This window comes from Pavona decussata, unplaced genomic scaffold (assembly GCF_977016875.1).
Source record: "Pavona decussata unplaced genomic scaffold, jaPavDecu1.1 SCAFFOLD_14, whole genome shotgun sequence".
NCBI classification, from domain to species: domain Eukaryota; kingdom Metazoa; phylum Cnidaria; class Anthozoa; order Scleractinia; family Agariciidae; genus Pavona; species Pavona decussata.
Genome location: NW_028145437.1, coordinates 256,941 through 278,589, shown reverse-complemented (window position 1 = coordinate 278,589; position 21,649 = coordinate 256,941). Strand labels below are relative to the sequence as shown.

General features: G+C 41.3%; 4 protein-coding genes and 1 long non-coding RNA gene across 5 annotated transcripts; 3 read left to right on the top strand and 2 right to left on the bottom strand.

Moving 5' to 3' along the window:
• Positions 1-48: 48 nt before the first annotated feature.
• On the bottom strand, positions 49-5,275 carry LOC146487558 (nmrA-like family domain-containing protein 1). The gene is made up of 4 exons (XM_085129828.1): positions 4,756-5,275; positions 2,861-3,082; positions 2,376-2,494; positions 49-1,573 (listed from the first exon to the last, which is right to left on the bottom strand). Exons 1-4 carry the CDS (start codon positions 5,135-5,137, stop codon positions 1,355-1,357), a joined length of 942 nt encoding a protein of 313 aa, XP_084985954.1. The 5' UTR covers positions 5,138-5,275; the 3' UTR covers positions 49-1,354.
• Positions 5,276-8,092: 2,817 nt separating this feature from the next.
• Positions 8,093-12,455, top strand: LOC146487557 (ubiA prenyltransferase domain-containing protein 1-like). Its single transcript, XM_085129668.1, has 2 exons — positions 8,093-8,959; positions 10,654-12,455. Exons 1-2 carry the CDS (start codon positions 8,367-8,369, stop codon positions 10,955-10,957), a joined length of 897 nt encoding a protein of 298 aa, XP_084985794.1. The 5' UTR covers positions 8,093-8,366; the 3' UTR covers positions 10,958-12,455.
• Positions 12,456-12,584: 129 nt separating this feature from the next.
• On the bottom strand, positions 12,585-13,569 carry LOC146487556 (uncharacterized). The gene is made up of 2 exons (XR_014868470.1): positions 13,514-13,569; positions 12,585-13,143 (listed from the first exon to the last, which is right to left on the bottom strand). It is a non-coding gene; the product is annotated as an uncharacterized LOC146487556 (long non-coding RNA).
• A 464-nt stretch (positions 13,570-14,033) lies between these two features.
• On the top strand, positions 14,034-18,494 carry LOC146487555 (ubiA prenyltransferase domain-containing protein 1-like). Its single transcript, XM_085129641.1, has 2 exons — positions 14,034-14,777; positions 17,179-18,494. The coding sequence occupies exons 1-2, from the start codon at positions 14,200-14,202 to the stop codon at positions 17,477-17,479; spliced, it is 879 nt and encodes a 292-aa protein (XP_084985767.1). The 5' UTR covers positions 14,034-14,199; the 3' UTR covers positions 17,480-18,494.
• Positions 18,495-19,345: 851 nt separating this feature from the next.
• LOC146487554 (uncharacterized) lies at positions 19,346-19,991 on the top strand. The gene has a single exon (XM_085129655.1). It carries the CDS (start codon positions 19,479-19,481, stop codon positions 19,989-19,991), a length of 513 nt encoding a protein of 170 aa, XP_084985781.1. The 5' UTR covers positions 19,346-19,478.
• Positions 19,992-21,649: the final 1,658 nt, after the last annotated feature.

The following is a 21,649-nucleotide window of genomic DNA, read 5'->3' as shown; positions in this document are numbered from 1 at the left end:
AATTATTTTAGTCACACACAAGGCATACTAAACAAGGCCAAACTCAAATAATGCGTCTCAAAATTTTATTTCAACAAGTGAGAGTATATGCCGATTTGACATCTCGGCCTGAAAGCCTAAATTTAACGGCCGACTACCGCAACAGCAAAACTACTATCAACAATCGTTGTCTGTAAAACGGGGACCGGATGTGTGTGAATGGCGGATTGCGGTTGACAAAATGTGCATGAAAAAATGAGGATGAAAAAAATTAACCAAAAAAATAAGAAAACAAAAATGGAAATGACTAAGTAAAAGGAGTTGGCAAAGTCGTGGTGGGAGGGATCAGGGATCGAGAGGAGAGGTATGTTTAGGGTAGTGCCGGCGGCGTCACAGCGTTACAGGATACCTTGTGGGAAGAAAATTGTTTTCATCAAGGGCCAGGGAGACCGAATGAACCTTCCATCGTCAAATACGGACTGATCCGTAAATGGGGCAAAATAATCAAGTTTTAAAAAGTTCCAAGCAGGATTTGTCGTAAAACTGGGAAAATGGGCTTCGCAACCGGACACATTTGATCTAGTCTTGTCTTGCGCCAATGGAACACCTTAGCACTACGTATATGACAAGAAAAACACGGCGGCGCGATTGAAGACTTCTCTGCCCAGAATTTGCGCGGTAAAACACAGTTGATGACAGAAATTAAGTAAACAGGCTCTTTTTAAGAATAGACCCTAAACTAAACGTTGCTATTTCGGGCACAAAGTAGACTGTTTCGAGCACACATTAAATCAAAGCGGTTGCGGGGTTTATTCGCTTTCTTTCAGTAAAAGAAAAATCCAAAACCAAAAACCAGAATGTATTTCAGGCCACGTGTTTGAAGACTTCTCGCCAAAATTTGTGTGGTAAAACGTAGTTGATGACAGAAATTTACCTTTTTGGTATGCGGTGGATACGCATCGGGTCTTATCTGCCTATAAAACTGAGTGCATGCGTTACCATTCAGGAGCACAGTCGAAGATGGCTCAAGTAGAGATCGATGGCCCTTGAAGAAAACAATTTTCTTCCCAAACGACATCCTTTAACATACTACTCCTCTACTCTATCTCTCTCGTTACGACTTTGCCAACTCCCTTTTATTCCTTCTTTTTATTTTTTATTTTTTAATTAATTATGTTTTTCATCCGCATTATGTCATCCGCCATCCGCACGCATCCAGTCCTCGTCTTACAGACACACATCAAATAATTGCCGTTTTAATTAGCCAGACAGCAGTATGGAATAATACGTGGGGCGCGGAGGGTATACTGCACACGAATAAGAAATATTTAATATTTCATAGCCCTGGTCTACACCAACCACTAGTCCTTTTCAATTAAGTAGAATGCACTTCCATGGAATTGTAAGCTTTCTCTAACATGTCTTTGTTCTCTCTCACCCACACATCAAACCGCTGAGTGTCAGCGTTCAGCTTCTTGGTGGCTCTAGTATCGCGGTCCGGTTTTCCTCGAACGTAAAACTCGAACATGTTCCCCATTTCCTCTGCGCCAGGAAAGCCAAGAGCTCTGAACTGATCCAGAGTGATTTTAGAATCCTTTCAAAATAATAATAATAAAAAAATAAAGTTTTAAATATGCATGCAACATCTGTATCGAATTGGTACCGCAAAGGAAGTACCCGACACTCACAAAATTCTTCTCAGATACGAAAGAAGCTCTGGTACTCGATTGTATTGGTATAAAACACCGAACTAAAAATTTCGTGTACACTTGATTGGGTTTAGGCAATCAGTGGAGTTATCGGACTGGCTGAAAGAGTGTATGTGTCTGTAGACTGTTTTCACGACTTGTTAGGAGACGTCAGCAGAAGAAATTCAGCTGAAAAGAAGTCCGTTCCGTTCCCAAGAATATTCCAGCTTAAAACTAAAAAGAAATCTCTAATTTTATTTTATTTAGATAACACGATCACTGCAGCATAAGAGTTTCCATAGCAGACTTTTCATTTGAATAGTCGTCCTATTTTGCTTACTAAATTGCCTGTGCAATTATGAAGAAAGATGGCAGCTAGAAATGGGTGTTTGTTGTCCAATGATAAAGCCCACTTGCATTATGGACCTTTTCGCTAGTTTTAACACGTCCACAACCTCATACGATTGCAGAAAATACGGGGCAGAGGAAAGAAACTTTCTTGACCTCGGTTAGCCTGCGTAGCTGGCGGGATCTCAGTTAGGAGATCAAACAGCGGCTTCGTCTCCGCAACCAAAACTTTATTTTCACGCGCGGACAACACCGCCACTGAGCTACTCAGGCTAGACCTCGGTAGCCTAGTTCAAACCCGTTAAAACAATGGGCAGGCTTTTTCTCATGAGCGAAAATCTTAAACGAGGACCAACAGACCTGGAATTGTTTTGGGCTCAGATGCTTAGACAATATGTCACAGTACTGTTGAATAGTGTTCTTGTCCCCACTCAGGCCAATTGTTTTATAACGATAAGCGTCTGGATTCTCCAAAATGCCTGCAGGGTAAAAATACTAATCAAACTTCTATCAAAAAGTGTAACGTAGAGAGCTAGAACAAAAAAGCGTAATCTGGTGAGACCAAAACTAAGATATTACTTTAAGTCAGCTGATCTGTTATAGACTTTTAACGATGGGGAATTTGGATCAAAGCTGCTCACTGGAAGGTAGCTGTTTGTAGTGGAAATCCCAGCTGACGAAAGTGGGTGACTGTATACTGGGCTGTTATCCAGTGGTACTACTTCTAGGGTCAAGTTTGGACTGATGTTCAGGTAAAAAATACCGATCGGGTGATTACATGAGTGAAAAACTGAAAGATGCTGAAGCCCCTTTGAAACTTTGACAGACAATAAAATGCTGCATACCATATACACATTCGCCTCCTTGTGTGACGTCAACACCGTCCATGGGGACACCTTGCATTGGAATGTCGTAGACAAACGTGTTCTCATCCACTCTGCGGGGCTTCATGAACGTTGGCAGATTGTTGTAATAGAAAGAAAATCGAATTATGGTGAAATTCATGCGTTCTTTCAGCTTTTTTGTGTGAAGATACTCTTCCACGATACCCTTGCTGTCGAAATGCGCTGAAAAAAGACGCAGGAAAGAAGGATTCAAAATCATCACCAACATTTGAGCACTGAAAGAGGCATCATCATATTAAATTAAGGATTTTTTTGGTATCAAGTTGCTGCTCAAAAAGTACTTCTCCAGAAATGAGATGACCTTTCTCATTTTTTTTTTGTTAGAAAAAGTGGAGCGATGAAACAAAGTAAAACGCGTCCGAGACTTTTTAGTCAATATTGTAATCAAGGAGAGTCAGCCATTTAGTAAGAAGTCAAAAATGACATGTATCAATGAAGATAATAATAATGCGTATGTTTTTATTTCCACTGTCTTTGCGTCACGCTTCGTTTCATAGGAAGACTTTAAAATATGCTTTCTTTAATAGGTCGTTTGGGCAGGGGTAAATATTTCTTCAAATTGCTTAACTGCGTATACAGTATTGTTTCGCAAAATTTTAAATTGGACCGTTAGAATAGTTACGCCTGTTGTGAAGATTCTAATTTCCGCTCAAAATTAACATCACTTCTTTTTCCAGGCATGAGAAAAGACTTATGATCACTTCAAGCTCTGTTGACATTCAATTAAATCTAGAAAAATCCATACTCAGCCGCAAAGAGAATGGGATCAATTTAAAAAACAACAACAACAACAACAACAACAACAACAAAAAAACAAAACAAAACAAAAAAAACAAAAACAAAAAACGGACGAACGGAAGGACGTAGAGGAAATCAATTTTTTTCTGCATTTCTTATAAAGTAGATATATCGTATGGAAGAAAATTCAACGAATAAAATGTTGTAACTGACCTTGCTTGCTGGGAGAAGTAGCGTGATTGATGTTGCGTGTTTTTGTTGTTGTTGTTTTCGTGATGTAAGTTGAAACCTTCGGTCGTCGCGCAAAATAACGAATAAAAGAATACATGTAAAAAGCAGGTGTTCTTATTTTAGCTCTGTCAGTGAGAAATTTCTCTTAAAATTTGGAAAAGAAAGACTTTCACAGATAATCGTGGCTAGCCTCTTCTAGGCGTTCAGTTAATTGGGGCGCAGCGCGAAAAGCGGCGCGCGAAAAAATAGCGCGCCGTTTTTCGCGCTGCGCCCCAACTAAGTTTAACCAACTCTCCCCAACTAAATCGTGGCTTGCAAAACACATGGCCCACCGAGTTACGACTAGAGTCCTTCGATTCAGGTAAACACAGGCTGTGCAAGGGTGTTACGATCTACAGGTAATTCATAGCTTGGTAACAGTTTGCTTTCATATATTTATTATATTTCGAGGCTGGGGTCCTGGATCATGATGACTTCACCCAGAAGCTGAGAAATATGCCATATCACGGATGTTTTTTGGTTGTATTTGGTAATCAGTGAAATGGAAACGGGGCGAGAAGGGTCACTAGAATTGAATTTCAATGAATCCAAAACAATAGATATCCAATTTAGCACCGATTAATTACAAAATTGCGTTTTGGTTCGCTTTCGAGAAGAAAAACAAATCCGCTGTTCCCTGGTATTGCCGAATCACCGAATGGGCCTCGAATAGTGTTTATTTTATCTTTGCATTGAACGACTGTTTTGATAATCACGTTTAACATATCATGGGATGCTTGTTCTCGACAAAAGGATAACACTTGTTTGGATTAACATGGCTTAAAACGAGTAAGAGTCACCAAGCGTAAATAAAACTAATCACTTACCACAATCAAGTCCAATGGTTTTCTTCACATTTTCCAACCCGCTGTAAATCAAGTGCTTCACACCAAGAGCCTCGCTTACATCGATCACCCGTTTTCCCTGCTCGATTTCTTTCTCCTTGCTGAAGTGCTCCCAGTAATTCGTCACAAGGAAAACCCCGTATGAGCCTCGAACTGCTTCTTCCACGGACGCCTTGTCATCCATATCACACCTAACCACTTCACATCCCTTGCTTTTGAGGTCTTGTGCCTTTGCCCCGTCCGGATTTCTTGTAACTGCACGAACAGCATAGCTTTCACCTCTGTCTATGGCTTTGAGAAGAGCAGAAACTACACCGCCACCCTGTCCACCAGTGGCACCAAACACAGTAATGACCTTCGCCATATCGATATAATTTGATTAGGTTTTTTGAATGAGCGTTGAGAGAATATTTCAGGGACAATACGATGTCGCTTGGTTTGGTGTTTGCACGCAATAGTGGCTGCTGTGTCACAGAATGGGTGTGATCGGTGTGATATGTAAATACATGCCGAACCCACTTACGGAATTGTCACGCTTTGTATCCGTATCAACCGTATCAAACCCTAATAAAACTCACACATTGCAGCGAACAAAAGCGAACAAAAGTGTTCAGGATTGACATTAAGATTAAAATTGTAAACGTCTATAGAAAATTAGAACATTTATACACAGCAGTAACCATATGCTATTATTTTTGCTTTATTGCTGTATGTCAGTGGTTCACTGAAGCATGAAGCCTGCATCAGGCGCCTTTCTGCGAGTGGAGGCGTGACGTCTTACCCTCTTGATTTGAAAACATTAAAGCGTGTATCAGGACAGCTGAGACGTGTTCCTGGTATCGAGAGTAGCGAGTTAACGCAACAGGACGGATGATGTGGTGGGACGGCAAATTGTGCTTGTGTGACCAAGGTGACGGCCAAGTATGTAACACTCCGACCGCTCCTGGTTTTCAGGTTGTCACGGATGAGAGAACACCAGTTTTAGTCGAAAACCGCCTAAAAATGTGAAGGCACTAAAATGTCATGGTTGCACAACGATATTTCACCGTCCCCTTCCCTCTCAGCCGTCCTGTTGCGTAAGCTCACTAGTGTCGTGGCCGTGACAGAGCGGGGGGGGGGGGGGGGAGGGGGGGAGGGATGGGAGGTGCTCAATAAAGTTTCCTCCCAAAGGTTCCCATTTTACTTACCAGTTTTTCAAGTTATATAAAATGCACAAGTTTATTATGTTTATCACCGCTGTTTATATTTTTTTTATGGAAATGTTATTTCTTTCAATGTCGTACATAAAACAAAGTAATACAAAGTTTAGAACTAGGCTGATTTCACGGTTAGGGAAATAGATTAATTGTAATATTTCGAAAGGCGCGGTCCTTGTTCTACAGTTTATTACAGTTAGGGTCAGTTTCTATAGTACCCTTAAGTAGCGGAAAGGCCGTGTCCTTTGAAATGTTGGAATTAATATATTTCCCTAACCGTGAAATCAGCCTTGCTCAGTAGGCCCTGCTCGTTTTCTGTATTGCTTGTTCTACAATGTTTTTGCTGATTAGATCCATCACTGCAGTGTGTTCAGTGCTTTTATTTTATCGCGATGGTCCTTACAAACACAGGGACTGGTTTTCAGTGAATAATAATAAAACCACTTTGTACCCCGTTGTTATTCTTCAAAAATGAGCGAAAGCAACACCCCACCCCCCCCCCCCCCGTGTTACTGGTACAGCAAAACTTTCAAGTTACTGCTCAGTTTTTCCTACCCTTTCTAATCCTTGAATATAATAGCTAACCTTTCGATTCACAGTCTATTTTTTCGACGCATTGAGATAAATGAGGGCGCTCTTTCCATTTGTCAGAACTGGCCCGGCTGGCCAGACCGGTCGGTCTGTAAATGGAGTCTACGGGCCAATTTAAAGGACTGCTTCTTCGAATTCTTCAAAATGACACATTCTGAGAGTAGTGTACGCCGTTTTGAAGCAATAAAAAGAAGTGGCGTATAAACTGTTGTTCAGATTGGCGCATTTCGTTTTGTGAAATGATTGAACTGGCCGGCCAGTTCTGACAAATCGGGAAAACGTCCTACGTCTTAAGGTTGAAATCAGTCGCCAGCCCTTCGCGTACATGTACTACGATAGTGAAAAAGGTACCCTTTTCAGGTGGCACATCCCTGTATAGCCCTGGGCTGGATAGAGTACCCATGTACCCACCTGGACGGGAGTTTAATTACACGCAGTAAAATAAAGTTTAACGGAGACCAGCCAAACTCAGCGCATCCGTCCGCTTTGGAGAGGAAACTGTATAACTCAATGCAAAGAATATGACTCAGTATTCACTCAAACGGAATTGGGGGTTTATTAAATAATCAAACTTATTTTAGGGAAATCGCAGTTATTGTTAAAAAACCTTATTGTGGTGAAGGTTATTTTAACACAAACGCTCTTTCCTTTGGTATAAAATATGGCAACGCGAATTATAGCTACCGTATGATGTCATTCAACAATCCAACTCAACCTAGTCCATGACAGTTTGGTTCTACTATGTACATTAGTGAAAAGGCAGCTTTACACATATCGATTTATCGCACTGACTGGTTGGAAGGTTCTGTCACATGGGTCAATTATACGTTACATTTTGTCAGCCGGTTACTTTTTCCGTTGGTGTGGCAGTAAGCTAAACTGCGAGTAAAAGATTTTTCAAAGTTAGCCTCAACAGGTTCTTATATAAATGGTGCACTGTTTATTCAGAAATGTAGGCTATACCGATTCTTAAACAGGTTCTTATTTTCTTGATAACAAAATACATGTACTCCCCGGCTATGCTACAGATGTTTCACCAACTGGTAAGTCAAGTATTTTTGCGTAGTATTGCCTGAGTTTTGAACATTTTTTGACGTCATTTATGGTCTGTTTAGACCATAGAAAACCGCCGTCGATTTGTTAAATGAAACATGTATTTTGAACTGCGGATGAAAGATCAAATAGAAGAAAGATCCTCTTTTCGCAACTGCTTCAGTTGCGTAGTAACTGCGAGGATCTTTCTGCTATTTGATCTTTCATCCGCAGTTCAAAATATATGTTTCATATATTTACATTCACTAATTCTAAGTCTAAAAGTTAGATTTGTTCTTACTCGCAGGTTTTCACTGTAGTAAATGTAAATCTGTAGCCCTCAGATTTTTTTTATAAATCGGCCGATTTTTCTCCGCTCACGTTTTATCGCGGCCTTTATAGTAATCGGTACATGCCAATTAACCTTGAACAACAACAACAACAACAACAACAACAAAAAACCCTTACCTTGAACTCAGCCTTGAACTATTTCTTTACACAAGACACCCGCGGCACGTGTTATGGTTTACAGAAATTGTCTTTTGTCCTCCCTTTCCTTTGTTCCAGTTTATGATCTGATTATGTTAAAGAAAATTACTGAATAATATCAAGCCACAGCGGTTTCACTCCCCCTAGAATCAGTCAAGAGTTTCTAAATTTTATGCCATTTCCGGCATTTCACGTACGAATCATATTTGGCCACATGGTCATTGTATTGGGAGAGAACACCCAGCTCACTAATTTCCTCCGCCACTGAAAATTCAGCATCAAGACATGATTTACTTCTCTGGACAGCGCTTCTCTAGCAAACTGAAAACGATTTTTATTGCTGCCCGTCCGTGGTCGTTTTCTGCATCGATCACAAGCACATTTCTTGGGTTTCTACTCGCGTGGAGAGATACAGGCGCCATCAACACTACTCAAGCGTTTTTCACTACAGCCACAATTTTATTCATTCACAGCGCAGGGAATTTGGTAAACACGTATTACGACTTCGCTAACGGTTTCGATACCGAAGATTCTGATGACAAGACACTGGTTAGGAAAGAACTTACTCCGAACGAAGTTGTCGCTTGTGTTGTAGAGTTTTATATTTTGGGACTGGTATCATTCCTGGTGATTTATCTTCACGCACACGTAAACAATGTGCCTTTGGTTGTTCTGTTTCTCATCGGCGTGTTGAGTTCATTTATATACACCGGAGCAATCGGCTTAAAGTACATAGCATCCGGAGATATTTTGATTTTGTTGACGTTTGGTTTTCTGACCACGGTGTTCGCTTATTTTGTTCAGACCGGCGAAGTTTCGGTCAGGATTATTGGTTATGCATTACCATTGGCGCTCAACACCGAGGCTATTCTTCATGGGTGAGAAAATACATTGAATTTTTATCATATATTCTAAAAAGTACCCATAATCCTTCTTCCCTGTATTCCAAGTTCAAGCGCTAGCGTAGCTTTTGGTATAGAAGCACAGAAAAATGCCATAATAAAATAATATTGTGACCATCTTGGACTTGCAAAACACGGGAAGGCTGGGGTGAGTGGTTGGCCCTGTAAAATGATTATGCATCAGTCAATTCCAACAGTGCCCATCTCTCCCCCCCCCCCCCCCCTCCACGGCCTACCCCCTGGAATTAGGATTTTTTGAAATAAACTGGCAAATGCCCCACCGCCGGGACAAAATAGTTGTTCAAATGCCCCAGGGTAGGGGCTCAACCATGTCAAAAATGTTCTATTTTCTTCGTTTCTGGTCTTACTTTCAGTAAAATCTAAGCTAATTCAGGCCAAATTAAGTCCCGTCCGTGGTCGTTTCCCCACAGTTAGTGCAAAAATAGGTCATTCTACAGCTCTAGCATCCCATTTTATGTCCTATCTAGACGTATTCAACCCAGGGGCCCCACTCACATATTTTAATGACGGGGGGGTCCGACAGAGGTTCATATTTTATACCCAAAAAAATCCCAAATTCAGAATTTGTCTACCCAAAAAAATCCCTACTTCGTTTAGCACACCCAAAAAAATCCCTCAGTGTTTTTTACATTAGCAAATTTTATTATTTATCTTCTGGAAAGCTAAAACAAATAGATTACAATCTCAGAAATATCCTGTAATACCACACAAGCAGTAAATTGCACTTATGTTATTGTTGATTTGAGCTGATGAAAAATACAAATATACCCAAAAGAATCCCTGTGTTGTTTTTGCAACCCCAAAAAATCCCGGCGTCTTTCATAGACCCAAAAAAATCCCTTTTGGCCAAAATGTCAGACCCAAAAAAAATTTATCCTTCGGATCCCCCCGTCATTAAAATATGTGAGTGGGGCACCTGGGGTATTCAATAAGAAACTTACTGTATTTGCTGATGAATTTGTCATTAAGGAAGCGACAATGCTGCAGGGTGAAAAAAGTGAGATGGTCAAATGCCCTGGGGTAATTGAGTGGAAGGCTAATGCCCGACCCCCGGGATGGACAGTGTGGGAAAATGCCCCACTATTGCCCGGGGGGGGGGGGGGGGGGATGGGCACGGCTGGAATTGACTGATGCGTTATGTCACAAAAAATCAAAATATGATCACGGAAAGAAAAAAACCTTGTCTCTAATCCAAAAATAGACAAATTTCTTCAATAATGGTCATAAAAACGTTGGTGCATGTTGTTTCTCTGGAGGTTGATTCATAGCTGTCAATTATTGACAGCTATGAGAAGGATGAAGTATTTAGATTGCAACAAAGTGTGAACCATCCTGCATCAAGAATCTCACAGGAATGGCATTTTCATTTTGTTTATGAAATAGTTCATACATGTATGTCTTGCCAACTAGAAAGAAGAGGGAACACAATGTACAATTTTTACATTGTTATGTTCAAGAAACGCAGAAGCTTGAGTGCAGATATAAGAACATGGAATTGTAATTACACTTTACATTCTAGATCAAGAATGTCCATTTTGTGCAGTTCTAGTTCATTGAACATCAAAAAGGGAGAAAACTCTCCTAACTAGGCAAGTTCATTACACTTGATTGGGCTGTACATCAACTCAGATGTTTTTTTGTTTTCTTAGGAACAACACACGTGACCTTGAACATGACAAGTTCGCTGGAGCTATAACATTAGCTATTCTCCTTGGCAAGCAGTATGCATGTGCTCTGTATTGCTTATTATTGGTGATCCCATATGTTGTGCTGGGTATCCTAGCCTTGTGCTCGTCATGGATTCTGCTTCTTCCCGTTGTAACAGTCCCTCTGGCTGCTCGTCTCTCTTCTCAGTGCTTCCATGGTGACTTGGTTATGATTCCTCAAGGAACCGCTCAGCTCAATCTGTTATTTGGTTTGCTATACTTGACTGGGCTAGCCCTAGCATCATGAAGGTTAAAGATGAATGTACTGTTTTAATTGTCAACAGCCAGCGAGCTGGAGATTCACACCTCTTTTGAGTTTTCTCGAAGGCATCAAAACCACTGTAAATTAGGATTGTTGCATTCTACACAGAGAAAAGAGATTTGGACATGGTGCTGGGAATTGGAATTGGCATTTTTGCAAAATAAGATCTGGCAAAAAGTATTTGCTAGGAAATGGAATTGACAGTTGCTCCACACTATCTCTCCAAAGTGGGCAAACTTGCCATCCTCTTCTGCTCTGAACTTGTCAACAAAGCAAACTTTCTGTTGCGCAGGCTCCATGTAAAGCAAATTAACCCCGGGGGGTACTAAAAAAAATTGATACCGAGAGGCTCCGCCCCGAGGTCTGACCCCTCACCCTTTTATATACCATTTTTGGCAGAAAAGGTACCCTTTTCGTATACCTTTCATTGACAAATGGTATACCCCTTTCGTATACCTTGGAAAATAATGAAAGGTCCTTTTAAATACCTAAATGACATTGAAGCTGGGTTTGTCACCAGGTGGGTACATTAAAAATTATTTGGAAATACAAATAAAGTTACACTGGTGGATAATCCACCAGTGTAACTTTATTTGTATTTCCAAATAATTTTTAACCTAAATGACAGTTTTCCCTACCCTTTCATATACTTCAACTCGTGAAATCCCTACCCTTTCATATACCTGAAGCGTGAAAAAGGTACCCCTTTTGGGTGGAGCCTCCTCATATAGGCCATTATAGGGAGCCCCCCCCCCCCCGGAAATTAACCAGCTAAAACTTTTTCCTAGATAGAGGAGTCTCATTCACAACTTAACTTGCTGGCTTTCATTTGTAATTTAATGCAGAGTGTAATTTTGTGCTTAAAATCAAAGCAGCTAACTGACAGAAAATTAAATAAACTCATGCATTAGAAAGTGCAAGTACGGTGATAAAGTTTATGAATAAGTGTGTCACGTCCAGCCACAATTGTTTATATTTAGTTCAAAATTAAGTTTATAGAGAGTCTGTGGAGGTCAATCATTTAGCAGAATCTCTGGGCGTGGATTCAACGCATTCATGTTGTAACAAACGAAGAGCAATAAAGAAGCAAAATTTAAAGTTTCTCGAAAGTTTTAAAAACAAGTTACAAGTTAAACAACCTCTCCTAGATTGGAAACAACCCCCAGGGTCACTGAACAAAGGAGCTGTATCGCCACCGTTTTATTGTTAGGCCGTCATTGTTGTATTTGTTTTCTTTTCATTATTTGTTTTTGTACTTTAATCAATTTTTTATTATTTAAACGCGGTCTATAATTCTCGCAATTGACCGCTTTGCTGGTAAATAAACAAATGTATCAAGTAAAATTAATTCATAACTAATACTGGGAAAACTGATCATGAATGCCAAAGCACACTAGATGAAGTTAAAATATGCCATTAAAAAGCATTGCTGCCCTTTAACCCTGTTGTCGATTCGAAGAAATTGCAACATCGGAAGCTCTTCAAACCCCACAAAAGGAGCGACTGAAAATAGAAAGAATATTTTCACCCCGAAGACTTGTTACCATGGCAACCCTCCAACAGACGGATTATCCAGATTAGGAAAACTAAATGACAACGGCAGTACACGCGATAGTAGTAGTTGCATTTATTATGCACGATAAAAAAAAATTACGGCAGGGCTGATGTGGTCGTGTTGTAAATAAAATATAAAAATGTAATAAAAGTAACACATATCAATACTTAAAAAGCTAAAACTAAAACTATTTACAATGATCCTAAAACGAAACAAATTATTTACAGAATACTTTTCAGATTATTTTTAAAGGCTTATTGATTTGTAACAAGTAGATTTGCAACGGAGGTCCGTTATCAAAAACGGTACCTCAAAGGTCAGTTTCCGTCATAGATTGTATTTGTAAGTATGTATACTTCTTAAAATATTTTTGATACAGACAGGAGCGGTTCCATAAAAACATTTATGAGCCAACAGTAGCAAATCATACAGCGAGAACCAATTGGCATGGGCAAGCACCTTATCACTAGGTATATACCAGCGACCTTGCAATTCAGGTTAGGAATAAACTAACACCAAGTCCCTCTAAGCTTTTTCAGCCTCTAAGCCAAATCTGTGTGCACGTTTATTGTTGTAAGGCAACAATACTAACGAAAAGATTTATTTGTCATTCCTGCTAACCGACAATCTCGTACCCAGAGTCTTCAGGCTTTTTGGTCAGCGGGGCAACGCCGGGAAGACTCTGGGGACATCGAAAAAATTCAATTTTTTTGATTGGCTGTTCCGTAACGGTTTCCATTGTTTTACCGCAGAAATCCTGCGGTAATAAAATTCGATGTCCCCAGAGTCTTCCCGGCGTTGCCCCGCTGACCAAAAAGCCTGAAGACTCTGGGTACGAGATTGGCTAACCGATTACCCTGGGTACCAGAGGTTTTTCTCGCGTGCGGCGGGACTTGTCGGCCGGAAGCCTTTTCGCGCGGGTCACTCATTAAAGACTTGACAGAAACCGGAAACCGCGCTAGAAAAGTCTCTGGCACCCAGGGTACTAACCGATCGGCTCGGCTAAAGGTTTACCTGTTAGCGAAAAACAACAACCATTTCCCCCCCCCCCCCCCCAAAAAAAAAAAAAAAAAACTTTAACAGCAGTATCCATTTTTAGATCAACTGAACACCGGTAATGGAGCGAAAAGACAGCAACTATTGTAGAGAAAAAAAGAGGCTGCTATAAGGAATAATTTTTTACGCGAACAAGTAGTCAGTACAAGCTTCTAGCTTCTATGGACGGCTCCTCCTGCTTCTCTCGCTCGTTGTATCCTTTCAAGGAGTGTTTTGTTCACACACAAATCGACTGCAAAACAGTACGCTAACGCAAATCTGCGATATAGCGTACGAATAAAACGCGTGCGCGAGCGGGCCAATCCTAGTGAACACGGTTGCGCGACATAGTATTAGCATAGGTATTTGACAGATCTATTTATTTTGTGGTATTCGATTCGCCTACATACTAGTATTTAATTATCTGTAACACCGCCCTAATACATACCGCGTCATATCCTTTTAATTTCTGAATAACATGCATTACGCTTGGAAGAAGCCAAGTGATCATTTCATTTATATGTTGTCACAAAGGAGAGTCTAAATCTGTCGTGATAAATCGCATTTCGCATTTCTTCCTCGTGTTTATATCTCAGGGAGTTCAATTATTAGCGTGACCTGAATACAAGAACTCATTATGTCTTACTCCAGAAAGATGAGCACATTCACCACTTTCATGCAATCTCTCCAACCTTGGACCTTCCCAGCGTCCATTTTGTCAGTTCTTCTTGGGACATGTTTAGCTTGGAAACATGACAGCAAGTTTGATCCTCTAAACTCCTTTCTTACAGCCTGTGTTATCTTGCTAACACACGCAGCGGGAAACTTTGTCAACTCTTTCTACGAAGCTCAGAACAGAAGATTCTTCATCTCGTCCCTGACGCGAAGCCGAACGCTCGAACTGTGTACCCAATGGGCAATATGGAGTTACTTTCTGGCCATAGTGGCTTTCACTTGCTTGGCTGTACTCTCTGAAGCGGAATTCAGGCAGGAATTTGGATTTTTTGCGTCTGGTTTTCTCGCGTCTTTGCTCCACGGCGGAGGACTGAAGAATGTCGTTCTGGGTGACGTGTTAGCATGCGGAATATTCGGTCCTTTGTCTGTTGTGTTCACCTACATTGAACAAGTTGGAACCACTAATCGCCAGTTATCAAATCCTAGGATACTCTTATACTCGTTGCCTTTGGTGTTCTTTACGGAGGCTATTCTTCACAGGTATGATCCAAATATTTGTTTTGTTTACTTAATACTAGTAGCTCCTGACAAATTTGAGGGTCATTTGAAGAGATCGAAATTTTTATGAATATTTTCATTCCACGCTCTAGTAGACATAATAACTTCTTGTTGTTTTATTAATAGTCCTTATCAATCTGTTTATTTTGATGCGGGAACAGTTTTCCTTCAAGGAAAACGCATAAGAAAACTTTAAGGACAAAGCAACCGACCTCAGGAATTTTCTTTTTATGGTGTGTTTACACCTTACACCTTTGCGATGTGCTTATTCAAAAATCAGCTCATTGAACCACAGGTAGCCCAAGCTCTAGGAGCGTTTGCAAGACCTTTGTTACGCAATGGCGTCAATTATAAGGGTTTGTGGGAATTTACAAACGTGTTTAGGAATCGAAAATAAAGAGCAGGAAAACAAAATGTCTTTCCTTGACTCCTTGATATCTTGTCATTGTTTATGTGGCGTATTTTGGCCGTTTCAGTACGATTCCAGTGGGTTTAAGTTCACTGTTTTCCAGGTACACTCCGTATGTATTCAATGAAAACCACGGGTTACCAAAGCTAACCCTGGGCCGTAGAGGGGGGAGGGGCAGGGAAGGCTTGAGCCCCTCCCCCCCCCCCCAGAATTTTTAGAAGTTAAAAAGCAATGTGCCCAAAAATATATAATTAAAACAAATAATGTTGAATTCTGACGCTACAAGTGCCTTTTCACAACCTTTAATAGTCTGTTTACTACCTGTCAGTTTCCTTCGCTAACAGGCACTCCTATCTTGTGAATCGGAAATAAGAATTAAAATGGATTGAAATCAACCAATCTGAAGCCGTGAAAGCTGTCGAAATAAACTACTTGTTTTCTAAACATCCGCTCATTTTAAGCAATACAAATGTCCTTAGTTTATAACAATTTAGTGTTCCTGCGTTGTCACACAAAAAAGCCACACAAATATGTCCTCAAGACCAGAGAAAAAAAATTCTCCTGCAGTCGGATTTTTACCGCCCGATTCCAAATTTAAAAAAAGAAAGAACAATTTTTGTCGTTCACGGTCTACGTCCTCCTTCAAACGTGAAATTAGGAAACTTCGCGTAGTAGTCCACGTTGAAGAAAAGGCAAAAACATGACCTGAGAGTGTCATCCAGGTGCAAAGTTATTGTTTTACTCACTAAATCTACCGGGTTTTTTATGTTCTCGTTGCATCTTAAACTCCCAAGTCAGTCAGTGACAGTGGGGGGGAGGGGGTAGTTTTGTTTCACCATTTTGCTAAGCGCCCTCAGTTGTTTTAGCCTTGCTACGGGCCTGTAACCTGAGTATCAGGCCTACTTTACCTACCTACCTACCTCACCATATGCCAATAAGGATGATGCGCGGTCATATTTCTCGGAGAAATTCATTTATTGAGACACAGGCTGACTCAGGACTTGACACTTCGTTGAAAACAAAGTTAATATCAAATCGGCCGCCATTTTTGCCGCTGATCGAGCCGTGTCTCTGCAATGTCATGACAAACTCACGGTCAAACCTATTCACGAGTACTAAAATGTGCCTGGCAGGGGGAATCCACGTGATACCTTTGGCTTGCAACAAACCGTACACTCACCCCTCCCGGCTAAGTGCAGTTCTGTACCAGCTCGACGGTCCGCTTACTTGATATCAACATTTCGTCCCAAATGATAGAATCTAGAGAGCGTACCCTTTCCTGTACCAGATTGTTGGACAAGGAACGTTGAAGCCAGGTCACTGGGTAGCTCTGCTGTCTGAAGTCCGTATATGTGTGCGTAGACTGTTTTATTTACGTAAGCCTCAAGATCATCGTGAACGGTTGTCGCTATTCCACTCGAACAAATCATGGATACCTCTTCTCTCTTCCTTTCAAGACTTCGATAAATCTCTTTGATTAAAAATGATTTTTCCCGTTCCTCCTTGTCCGGCTATAAAAACGTTGTGACTTTTTCAACAACGCGTAAACTTCTTCTTCTTCTTCTTCTATTTTTTTTTTTTTGCACTTTTCGGTCATTCACCTTTCAACACTGTCTCTAGCGGAATGTATTTACAAAGTACTTGTTATTTGTTTGTTTTTTTGGTCTTTTCATCTACATCCGACGGGCGCGGAAATAGCACGGATAATTTTCTGTAGGCTCAATTACCAGCCGCTGTTCGGGAATGAGCCCACGCCCACCCCCCGGGTAGGAAAGCGGACCCGAGGACCTTGGGAGCTATGGAAATCGAGCCTAATTTTTCTGGCAATTTCGATCAAATCTTACTGCAATTTTGAGATATTCATGTCTCATATTCTGATATTCATAGTCTGATATTCAAACCACACAACTGGACGTCAGTTGGAATGTAGATATACCAGCGAAAGTAACTAAACTGTTCTCTTTTCTCTTGCAGTCAGAACACACGTGACATTAATGAAGACAGGAAAGCCGGTTCCAGGACCCTCGCGGTGATAGTGGGACTAAAGAGCGCATGCTACCTTCACGCGTTTTTTCTGCTGTTCCCTTATGTGGTAATCGTCCTCATGGCCGCCGCTTTTTCACCGATTGTGTACATCTCTTTGATTACGTTGCCGTTAGCCCTGAATCTAAGTGTTGCGTGTTTTCAAGGCGATCAGTTCACTCTGCCTCAAAAGATAGCTGGGTTAGATGCCACATTTGGTATACTTTATGTCTGCAGCGTATTTTGGTCTTAGAAACTAAACAATTCTATTTCAGGTTTTTCAGAGGGGTGGGGATGGGGACAAGGGAAAAAGGAGAGAAAAAGCCTTCCTTCCCCTTCTGTTCCCTCCCCTCTCTCCTTAGGAAGGCATGATACTCAGGTTACTTTAATAGGGCCATTTGATTTGATTTGTTATCATTTGAATAATGTCAGTGCAACCAAAGACTGAAGCAAAGCGTTGGAGACGGTCCTTGTTATGTTGCTAAACATTAAACGGCCTGTCATAATTAACTAATTTTGAAACGCATCCTCACTAGAGATTAGCTATAAATATTTTCATTCTATATGAGTACTTTTAGCGCGAAGTTCGTAGAGGGCTAATTATAATTGTTTCTCGACAAAAGCCTATCGTTGGGCTAACAGTGGCCTACTGTTAAGAACAATACTTATCTTTTGCAATTCTATAGCCTGACAAACGCGGATGTCCGGAGAAAATATGAATTTGGATGAGTATCCTCACGACCATAACACAGCAGGGATTGGCTTTGTTAATGTTCCATGAATTTAGTGGTATTCAAGATCCGTTTATGTTCCAAAAAAAGATTTAATTTTTGTATTCGCATGCTGTGTTGTTATCATGTGTAACTTATCTAACACCACAATTTAGCTGTTCGTATTCGTGTCAGAGAAAGCAATTGGGTCGTACCCTCCGACTGCTTTGTAAAGTTAAAAGGGTACTTTTGTCTACAACCTTGGGTGAAATGCCTATTTCACTACCTGATTTTATTGTTAGTAGTGATGTCTGCTTTAGCACCAGTTGGTGGGTTCACCGTATCGTGGTAACTAGACCTCCCACATGAGAAGCTTAAGTATGCTTGAGACCATGCAAGTTTACTTTTAAAACGTTTTAAACGTTCGTAAGTTCTATTTCCGGAACTTTGTTTTGACAGTATGCAAGTAAACTCGTAAGAATGGTCTTAAACAAGATGCGTTACCATGGCCACGAAGTAGGCTACTTGAGGTTCAATTAAACCCGTTCACACCTGAAATAGGACTCAAGTATATGTAAGGTCCACTTACTACATGAGTATGAACCCACATGGTATTTTCATTTTGAAATGTGTCACATGTTCACAGAGGGCGATGTAAACATTCAAATGGTAAAGGAACGACAACTTAGGCCCAGTCCACAAAAGCAGCTTTATTGAGTGTCGAAACAGCAGTTCAGTTTCCGTCCACTCTAGTATTTCGGCATTGTCAGTTTTTACCATCCCAAAAAATAGAAAATTGAAAAAACCGTAAACTGCCGCTTATAAGCCCATCTACCTGTAAACCAAAAAATACATCCGATTATAAGCCCCATGTTGTAATACTAGATGCGTGCGGAATAATTAAGCTATGAATAATGCGTGCAGAATGTGTGAACCGCTAGGGATATTTAAACCATTCATTATTATTTAAGTTCAGTTGAGTTTGACCGTCGTTCGGTTATAATAAAAAATCTTTGTGTCAGTCGCTTCGCGTTCGAGTAAGTAAAACCTAGAGAGTCATATAGCATGAGGAAACATGGTGTCAGGAGTGGGAGTGCTGGCAGTGGTGTCAGGACCTAAAAAATCCAGCCTTCATATTAATTCGGAGCTTTAGCGACGTGAGCGAAATTCAATGGCTATGGAATTGCTAACAAAAGGACCGATTCTCGACTGGACAAGCGATGGAAAACTACACGAGCGTTTCCTAGAATGGAAGAAAAAGGTTTCTGTCTTATGCAAAGGTTTAAAGATGACCAAAGCAGATCCAGAATTCACATGCTTGTGTATCTACCAGTGGTCAGGAGAGCGGGGTCAAAATATTCTCGACAAGGCGACGTTTGTCGAAGCTGATCTCAAGAAATGGGAAAAGCATCTCGAGAAATTGGAGGAGCGCTGCAAACCGAGGGGAAGCAAACTCGTCGCGGCTACTCAATACAAGGTGTTAACGCAAGGAGACATGGAACTACCTGAGTACATTGAAAAGTGCAGACAAATTACCGACACATGGCTCTCAGGAATGCAATTCTCCTTGGACTCAAAAATCCACTGGTGTATCAGAAGTGTAAGGAAGAGAACCAAGATACACTTAAAGCGGACAGGGTCATCGAGATTGCCACCTACATCTACAATAGCGATTGTCAAAGATCGATTATGCAGACTCTCAGCACAGCATCGGCAGCAGCCACAGCCATACAACAAGGTTCAACTCAGATTCACAAGCTTCAAGAGAAGCACCGAGAAGATGGAAAATCAAGAAAGGGACACGACAAAGATGACACTTCCCAAGACAAGGATGGAACGAAGCGGCAAGACTGTTATTGTTGCGTAGCAAGGCCAGCTCATCCAAAGTCAAAGTGTCCAGCCAAGGATGTAACGTGTCATAGCTGTGGTAAAAAAGGACACTACCAGAAGTGTTGCAAAAGCAAGCGAGCAAAACCAGGCAAGAACAGAAACTTCAAACAAACTCAAGTACGTGGATTCCAAGGATCACGATGTGAACTTGCTCAGGCTACTTGAGACAGCAAGGATGAATGGCATCAAGTTCAACCCAAAGAGACTTCAGTTTAAGAGCACCAAATGTGAATTCTTTGGACACACGCTGACACCGGAAGGAATGAAGATTGATGACAGAAAGGTAGAGGCCATAAAGCAGATGAGTGCACCAAAAGATCAGAGTTTCCAAGGCATGGTTAATTATCTGAAGCGCTATTCAGTCCAGCTAATGAAACTCTTCGAGCCGCTCAAGCCACTACTAAGAGAAGACGTGGAATGGACTTGGGACTCCACCCTTCAAGATGCATTAGACGCGATCAAAGAAGAGCTCACCAAGACTCCAGTACTCGCGTATTTCAACCCCAAGTCTGATCATGTTATTCAGACGGATGCCTCGTTGAAAGTATTGGGTGCCGTATTGCTACAAGAAGGTAGACCAGTGATCTACGTATCCCGAACACTCACTCCTGCTGAAGAGCACTATTCTAACATTGAGAGGGAACTGTTAGGAGTGGTATTCGCCATGCAGAGACTGCACAACTATGTGTTTGGTGAACCAGTTCGAGTTCAAACAGATCACAAACCACTGGAGACGATTTGGAAGAAGCGAATTGCCACAGCAAGCCCAAGACTTCAAAGGCTACTCTTGAGGCTTGCAAGATACGAGATTCAGTTAGAGTACATCAGGGGAAAGGACAACTCAATAGCAGATGCATTGAGTAAAGTCGATCCACTCAGTCCAGAACCTCAGGATGCAAAGCAGATGGATGCAATTCCGGTGCATCAGATTACTAACGCCATTCCAGCAACAGACAATCGCCTGGACAGAACCAGAATTGCCACCACTGCAGATCCAACCTTGAATCAGCTACGACATTACATTTTCCATGGTTGGCCAGTTCAAAAACGTCAACTTCCAGAACCAGTACAGCATTACTAGAATTATCGCGAAGAGCTAGCAATCGAAGACGGACTGATATTCAAAGCTCACCGCTTAGTGATTCCCACATCGCAGAGAGCAGAATATCTAAGAGATCTTCACGCAGGGCACTTGGGAGAGGAGAAAACTCTACTAAGAGCACGCAAGACAGTGTTTTGGCCAGGAATCTCGGATGACATCAGAAATGCAGTGATGCCATGGGTCAAGCTTGGAGTCGACATATTTGAACACCATTCCCACCACTACCTACTGGTTGCAGATTATTTCAGCAAATTTCCTATTGTGAAGAAACTGTCCAATCAGACGTCAGGTCACGTAATTAATCTCCCTCAAGACAATATTTGCAGAATATGGGATTCCAGCAGTGGTGTACACAGATCAAGGAACCCAATTTGCATCTGAGGAGTTCAGAGCATTCGCTGTTCAATACAGGTTCCAGGTGCAGCACTCAAGCCCAAGGTACCCTCAGTCGAATGGTTTCATTGAAGCCATGGTCAAAACGGCAAAGAACATCATGGAAAAGGCAGAAGAGTCAGGTTCTGATCCACATCTTGCAATGCTGATATACAGATCCACGCTAATCAGACCGGGTCAACTAAGTCCAGCAGAACTGCTCACCCAGCGCAAGTATAGAGCACTACTTCCCATTCATCAATATCTACATCCTAATCTGGAGAAGAGCAGAGAAGCGCAGATAGCACAGAAACAGACCCAAGCAGATTACTACAATCAGAAAGCCAAC